This window comes from Triticum dicoccoides, chromosome 5B (genome assembly GCF_002162155.2).
Source record: "Triticum dicoccoides isolate Atlit2015 ecotype Zavitan chromosome 5B, WEW_v2.0, whole genome shotgun sequence".
Classification (NCBI taxonomy): domain Eukaryota; kingdom Viridiplantae; phylum Streptophyta; class Magnoliopsida; order Poales; family Poaceae; genus Triticum; species Triticum dicoccoides.
Genome location: NC_041389.1, coordinates 660,052,632 through 660,060,718, shown reverse-complemented (window position 1 = coordinate 660,060,718; position 8,087 = coordinate 660,052,632). Strand labels below are relative to the sequence as shown.

The 8,087-nt window shown below is 41.7% G+C and overlaps 1 protein-coding gene across 1 annotated transcript; it reads left to right on the top strand.

The window, feature by feature from the left end:
- Nucleotides 1-5,513: 5,513 nt before the first annotated feature.
- On the top strand, nucleotides 5,514-6,921 carry LOC119310426 (putative nuclease HARBI1). Its single transcript, XM_037586185.1, has 3 exons — nucleotides 5,514-5,549; nucleotides 5,650-6,054; nucleotides 6,250-6,921. The coding sequence occupies exons 1-3, from the start codon at nucleotides 5,514-5,516 to the stop codon at nucleotides 6,919-6,921; spliced, it is 1,113 nt and encodes a 370-aa protein (XP_037442082.1).
- Nucleotides 6,922-8,087: the final 1,166 nt, after the last annotated feature.

The following is an 8,087-nucleotide window of genomic DNA, read 5'->3' as shown; positions in this document are numbered from 1 at the left end:
TTATATCGCAAAACTATTGTGACGAATCAAACATATCATATTCAGTGATCAACAAGTTTTATGTAGGATTTTATGACTAACCATGTGAATGACCAATTCCTGTCATCTCTCTAAATAGATATAAGTGAAGCAAGAGAGTTTAATTCTTTCTACACAAGATATGCCCATGCTCTAACAAATATAAGTGAAGCAAAAGAGCATTCTACAAATGGCGGTTTTCTATGTGAAGAGAAACAGGCAATACAAACTTCAAATGATATAAGTGAAGCACATGAAGCATTCTATAAAGCCATACTTAAAAGATTTAAGTGAGGTGCAATGAGCATTCTATAAATCAACCATGGACTATCTCATACCCGCATGGTGCATAAAAGAAATGTGAAAACTAAATGCAAAAGACACTCCAAGATTTGCACATATCGCATGAACGAAACGAATCTGAAAACATACCGATACTTGTTGAAGAAAGATAGGATGCCTTCCGGGGCATCCCCAAGCTTAGACGCTTGAGTCTCCTTGAATATTTACTTGGTGTTCCATGGGCATCCCCAAGCTTGAGCTCTTGCCTCTCCTCCTTCTCCTCATATCGAGACCTCCTCGATCTTCGAACACTTCATCCACACAAAACTCAACAAAAAGCTCGGTAAGATCCATTAGTATAATAAAGCAAATCACTACTCTAAGTACTGTTGCAAACCAATTCATATTTTGTTTTTGCATTGTAGCTACTGTAATATAACTTTTCCATGGCTTAATCCACTGATAGAAATCGATAGTTTTATCAAAACAACCAAAGTATGCATCAAAAATAGAATCTGTCTTAAACAGGACAGTCTGTAGTAATATGAACATTCAGCATACTTCTGGTAATCCAACAATTCTGACAAAATTAGTAAAAATAAACAATTTGTACAGAAATATAGTGCAAAAAATTTCAGAACCATTTGACGTTCCAGTAAAAAATGTAAAGTCGTGCACTACAGACAAAGTTCCTGTCTTGCACCGCACAAACCAACAAGCAATGTAAACATCCTAAAGGCAAATCTTGGCACATTATTTTTATTTTTAAACTTTATAAAAGCACATAACAGAAATAAATGACTCTAAAACTTCTAGGTTGTCTCCCTGGCAGCGCTTTCTTTAAAGCCATTAAGCTAGGCATAAGGTGCTCAAGTAATGGATCCACCTGGATCCCAAGGTATATCAAAGCCAATTTTAATTAACAATGATTTGTAATTTAGTAGCGAGCACAAAGTAACGTATATCATGTAGTGACAAAGTCTAACTCTCTTCCTATGCATCGGCATGTCATAAAAGAACAATTCATGCACACAAAGTAAAGGCCAATGCATAGTATAAACAGTTTCTTGCAATTTTATCATATTGGAAACATGGAGAGGTGGAGATGTAGTTACTCTCTCATAATAATGGCAAGTAGGAGCAGCAAGCACATGCATATTATATTCATCAAAATCATTATGTGTAGTAGTAAAAGGCAACCCATCAATATAATCCTTAATAAGCACAAACTTCTCTGATATAGTGTAGTTTGGAGAATTCAAAAAGATAATAGGACTATCATGCGTGGGTGCAATAGCAACAACTTCATGTTTAACATAAGGAACTATAGCAAGTTCATCTCCATAAGAATAATTCATATTGGCATCTTGGCCACAAGCATAGCAAGCATCATCAAAAAGAGACATTTCAAAAGAATCAACGGGATCATAACAATCATTATAGCAATCATCCTTCTGTAAGAATGAAGGGACATTAAATAATGTATGAGTTTGAGAGTTACTCTCATTAGAAGGTGGGAACGGGTAGCTAATCTGCTCTTCCTCCTTTTGTTCTTCGCTCTCCTCATCATCTTTTTCATCCAATGAGCTCACAGTTTCATCAATTTCTTCTTCTATAGACTCCTGCAAAATATTAGTCTCTTCTTGGATAGCGGAGGAGTCCTCAATATATGGTTTAACATAGGCATTAGAAGCATAATTATCATAGCAATATTTAAGTATGGCCAATTTTTCAGATTTGTAAAGAGTAGCATCATACTTTTCAATCAAACAAGCAATCTCATAAGCACCCTTAAAAGCAACAAATTCTTCAATTTGTTAAACATCATAGTAATTATAAACACCCTTAGCATACGAAGATACGATTCCATTATCACTAAACTCACATTGGTAGGGAAGGTGTTTTTAGGGTTTTCAGAACAACAAGTAACATCATATATTTCACATAAATCCCAAACACACCATTGCAAACGATGAATTTGATCCAGTAAAAGTTTCCCTTTTTCAGATATGCGGTGTCGCACATAACAATCATGCTCATCTAAAGATTTGCCCTCAACTAAGCTAGTTGGGGTTTCAGCACGAGCACAAAGGGATCGAAGATGATCCAAGTAAAAAGCTTCAGGAGTTTGATATATTTTGAGTGGTTCTTCAACCATTGGTGTAGTAGGTACAACTAATTTTTTTGGTATTTTGCGTTTCCTACCCATAACTAAAGATAGAAAACAGGAGCACAAAATAAAAACTACTTTGTGATAAATCAAACAAGCACACACGAGAATATTCACCCCATGCTATAACTCCCCGGCAACGGCGCCATAAAAAGGTCTTGATAACCCACAAGTATAGGGGATCAATTGTAGCCTCTTTCGATAAGTAAGAGTGTCGAACCCAACGAGGAGCTAAAGGTAGAACAAATATTCCCTCAAGTTCTGTCGACCACTGATACAACTCTACGCACGCTTAACGTTCGCTTTACCTAAAACAAGTATGAAACTAGAAGGACTATGTAGGTGTTGTTGGATAGGTTTGCAAAATATAAAGAGCACGTAAATAAAAACTATGGGCTGTTTAAATAAAGAAGCAATAAAGTTAGTGTAGCGAGTGTGGAAAAGTGGTGGTAGGAGTTGTGAAATTGTCCTTAAGCAATTGAGTACTTTACTGAACCGATAGCAAGTTTTATGTGGGAGAGGCCACTGCTAGCATGTCATCCCTGACTTGGAATTCTATTCACTTATGATTGGAGCTATTAGCACGTATCAGCAACTACTAACGTTCATTAAGGTAAAACCCAACCATAGCATTAAGATATATTGGTCCCCCTTCAATCCCGTATGCATCAAATTCTATGCTAGGTTGCAGCTTCTGTCACTCTTGCCCTCCAATACATAGTCCTATCAACATACAACTAACCCTATGGTGTGATCCACGCGCACGCTGATGTGATGGGCACCAAAGGACAGCAACATAACCACAAGCAAATTAAACTAATCATAGCACTTCACCAATTACAGATAGGACAACGAAAATCTACTCGACATCACAGGATGGCAACACATCATTGGATAATAATATGAAGCATAAAGCACCATGTTCAAGTAGAGGGTACATCGGGTTGTGGGAGAGTGGACCGGTGAATATAGATTGGGGAAGGTTATGACAATGTTGGTGAAGATGACGGAGGTGTTGGTGTAGATTGCGGTGACGATGATGGCCCCGGCGGCGTTCCGGCGCCACTGGAAACGAGGGGGGAGAGCCCCCCTTCTTCTTCTTCTTCTTCTTCCTTGACCTTCTCCCTAGATGGTAGAAGGGTTTCTCCTCTGGTCGATGGCCTCCATGTCGTGGGAGGGGCGAGAGCCCCTCCTAGAATTGGATATGTTTCTCTGTCTCTCTCTGTTTCTGTGTTTCTGATTCTGCCCTTTCACCATTTCTTATATTCTCGGAGATCCGTAACTCCGATTGGATTGAAACTTTGAACATGAACTTTCTCCGGATATTAGTTTTCTTGTGGCGAAAGAAGGGCAACAACCGCCTTACGGGGTGTCCATGAGGGTTGGGGGCGCGCCCACCCCCCTGGGTTGCACCCCTGCCTCATGGGCCCCTCGAGCATCATCTCGCATTGATTCCACTTCCCAAAATTCATAAATATTCCAAAAATAATCTCCGTCAGTTTTTATCTCGTTTGGACTCTGTTTGATATGGATTTTCTGCGAAACAAAAAACATGCAACAAACATGAACTGGCACTGGGCACTGGATCAATATGTTAGTCCCAAAAATAGTATAAAAAGTTGCCAAAAGTATGTAAGAGTTGTAGAATATTGGCATGGAACAATCAAAAATTATAGATACAACGAAGACGTATCAAGATCTTTATCGGTCAAATGGCATAACAACATACGTTGTTCCCTTTGTCATCGGTATGTTACTTGCCCGAGATTCGATCGTCGGTATCTCAATACATACGTTGTTCCCTTTGTCTAGGGCATATTTCCTTCATCTCCTTCATTAAAATTGATATACTAGTGCAAAAGAAAGTCAAGTTTATCAAAAAAATCTCATCTTAGAATTGGGAATTGCAGAAGCTTTGGATTTCAATTATCTTGGAATCAAGGGAGAGAAGTTATGCTCTCGGTAATTTTAGCCTAACAAGTAATTTTCTACTTAGTGAAGGAGGGTCTTGCACCTCGTTAATATGCATTTGAATATGGTATGTTATATTTTTTCCTTAATTAGTTTGGCATTTCCTGTAGGCGAAAATTCTTCCACGGGTGTTTAGAATTGGGAATGTTTAACTTGTGTTAATGATATGGCATCATAAATATTCCACTTGCAAGAATATGCAAGGGTATATGCCAAGGCAATTCTTGTTTGACAAGCATAATGAAAAACAAAGCGGCAAAAGAAGATAAATGACAAAAGAAGAGATAATTTTTTGCTCGAGGGTGGGAATGTAAACATTATGTGGCACGGATAAGCAAAAACATCTTGGTTGCCATATAAAAATGAAATGATGGGGAAAATGGAATAAACATGTTAGTTGGACATGGCACATTCATGAAACATAAAACCCATCTAATTAGTTTCTCTCACGGTCTTTAGTTTGTTATATTCCATTTTGTTCCCGATCTCCACTTGATGCATGACGTTATGCTGATGTATGTGAACACTTGCATCCATCCATCCACCTTGGGCCGTAATTAACATGAACAAAAGGAGGTGGTGTGCGGATGTAGGTAGGGGGGAAAACTTGGGGTGTGTTTGGTTTCCCGCATCGAGCCCAACTAGGCCCGCGCAGGAAGGAAGAGGCCTGTTTGGTTGCTTGGTTTCATTGTTGGGCCTGTATCGCACGCTTCTCAAAGCAGCCCACAGCCTGGCTCGCTGGAAACGCTCGGATCGGCAGTTTCTCGCGAGCCATGCTGAGTGCGGCGCGAGGTCGCACGGGCGCGTGCGAGGCAAGGGCGAGGGGGGATGGCGGGAGATGGAAATCTGGCGCGCCGTCCCAGCGCCAAATCTAGCCTCACCCCCTTTCACTCGCTCACCCACAATAGCCACTACCCCCCTTTCTTCCCTACTGCCTCACCATCGGCGGCGGCTATGATTTCAGATCTGCGCTAGAGGGGGCGGTTGCGGAAGCGGAAGAGGCGGCGGTGTTTGCGGCGGATCTGGTGCTTTCCTTGCTGTTGGCCACCATCTGGTCGACCTTGTCTGTGCCATGGCTCCCCCTAAGCCGTCCTCGTCTCCAATGCCGGTAAGCAACACCCCCTCCCCCCTTTGTTAGGTCGGTGGTTAGGCCGTTAGGCTAGGTGTAGGATCGATTACCCACTGAATGAACCATCAATGTCTACTAGGTTATGGACGCATGGATGAGGCTGATAATTCAGGCAGCAACACTAATTAGTGTGATTCAGGCATGGGTCATGTTCATGCACCAGAGAGTTGTTCATCATGCTGGGAGACCTTTGATCCGCTATGGTCCATTGTTTATCCGAGAACAGGAGAGGATCCAAAATCTGAACTACATCTACAACTGCAATGACGTTGAGGCTCTATGGATGCTTCGAATGAAAAGAGCACCATTTGCTAGGCTTGTCGAGTCCTTCAGGATCAAGGGGCTGCTACAAGATAACATCAACACTAGTGTGGAAGAGCAAGTGGCCATGTTCCTCCATGTTGTTGGCCATAACCAGAGGTTCAAGGTCATTCAGAACACGTTCAGGAGATCAATGGAGACCATATCTAGGTACTTCAAGCAGGTGCTTTTTGCTATTGGGGATCTTAGAGGAGAGATGATCAGGAGACCATCTGGCTAGACTCCACCCAAGATTCGCAGAAGCCCAAGATGGTATCCATACTTCAAGGTGAGCATTGGCAACATACACTTTTCATGCCTTGATATGCTTGTATTGTTCAAGTTGAGCACTAACACAGGCTTGTGATGCCATTTTCAGGATTGCATTGGGGCAATAGATGGTACTCATGTCACTACTAGAGTTCCTAGGTCACAGTCTGCAGCATACAGGGGGAGGAAGCACTACACAAGCCAGAATGTGCTTGCTGCTGTTGACTTTGATCTGAAGTTCACATATGTGCTGGCTAGCTGGGAGGGGTCAGCGCATGATGCTAACATTCTCAGTGACAGCATGATTCGACCTGATGGGATCAACATCCCCGACGGCAAGTTCTACCTTGGAGATGCTGGCTATGCATGTCGGCCGGGTATTCTTTCACCCTTCAGGAAAACCAGGTACCATCTCAATGAGTTCTCTGGTAGGAACTATCCTAGGACTGCACAGGAGCTGTATAATCTCAGACACTCCAGCCTTAGAGTAACTGTTGAGAGGGCATTTGGAGCTCTGAAGAATAGGTTTAAGATCCTGGATCATAAGCCATTCCACCCATACCCCACTCAGGTTAAGCTTGTTCTTGCTTGTTGCATTCTGCATAACTGGATCCTCCAGTGGGGCTTTGATGAACAAGTGCCTAAGGAGGAAGAGGTCGAGCTTGATGATGTTGTTAGCCCCGGCCATGGTGTGGAGGCATTTGACAATGACGCTTGGAAGAACAAAAGGTTGGAGTGGGCAGAGGCAATGTGGCTTAACAGAGGTCGGTGCAGGATTTAAAGAAGAGGAGGAAGAAGAAGAAGAAGAAGCAGCAGCAGAAGCAGAAGAGGAAGAGGAAGATCTGGTAGCAGCAACACCGATGAACTATCCCCTATTTAGCCAATGGCACTTATTAATTGGAAATGTCATTTGATAGTAGTTAGGATGAACTATCATTTGTTTAACTAGTTGGCACTATCAGGGGAGGAGACAGGGGGTGCGAGCAGGGGTCAGACACCCCCCATCATCTCGCCCCCCCTGTGAAATCTTGTTAGGTTAATATATACGTATAATTGCAGCCTAATGTGCTAGTTTGGTGCTATATGGCCCAACGTTTCAGCCCAAAGGCCCGACATAGAAGAATCGTTAGGTTTTACACATCAGGAAAATAGGAACAGACAACATGCAGCCGTAGAGATCGAGTAATCAGTTTCCTTTTCATTGGCTTGGTGCGTTCGTGCGCCGCCGCCTTAAGGGTCTCACCGCCCACTTTTTGCGAAAATTATCATCAATCGAATCCATGGCTGGTCAGCTGCTTCGCATATTGATCTTGGCACCATGCATTCATACCTCAACCTCAAGGTACGCCACAATCCAAAAGAAAACTAGTACTAGATTTGTCTGATAGAACACAAAATATATATTATAATTCTTGGTGAATTAGTAGAATTGCATGTAAGGTAATGGTTTTTTGCGAGGAATGGTTTACTTTATTAGTTAGATCAATAAGATTATAATCTGGAAATCAAATTTACTATTAGTGATATTTGAGAGATTATCCATACAATGGAATAACAGCAAAACCATCGCCGCTTCCAATAGTTTTATTTCATATCTGACGAGATTATCCACATATCCGTTGATGTTACTCGTTGAGCTACATTTAAACAAATAAAAATGTATTTTTTATTACCAAACAATTGTTGCTATATACCATTCATATCAGTGATACTTTTGACTACTTTTGAGACTATATCCCCTTGCAAAGAAAAAAAGAGGCCTTAATATCCTCTATCATTATACCCATCGCCCCCCTCATGTTCAAATCCTGGCTCCGCCCCTGGGCACTATGTTTAGATTGTGTGTGGTAAGGTCACCACTAGTTAGAAGTGGTGACAACACCTTATGCAGGTAGCAACCAAACACCATGCATATGTGCGCCTAATGCAATGCGGGCAACCAAACGC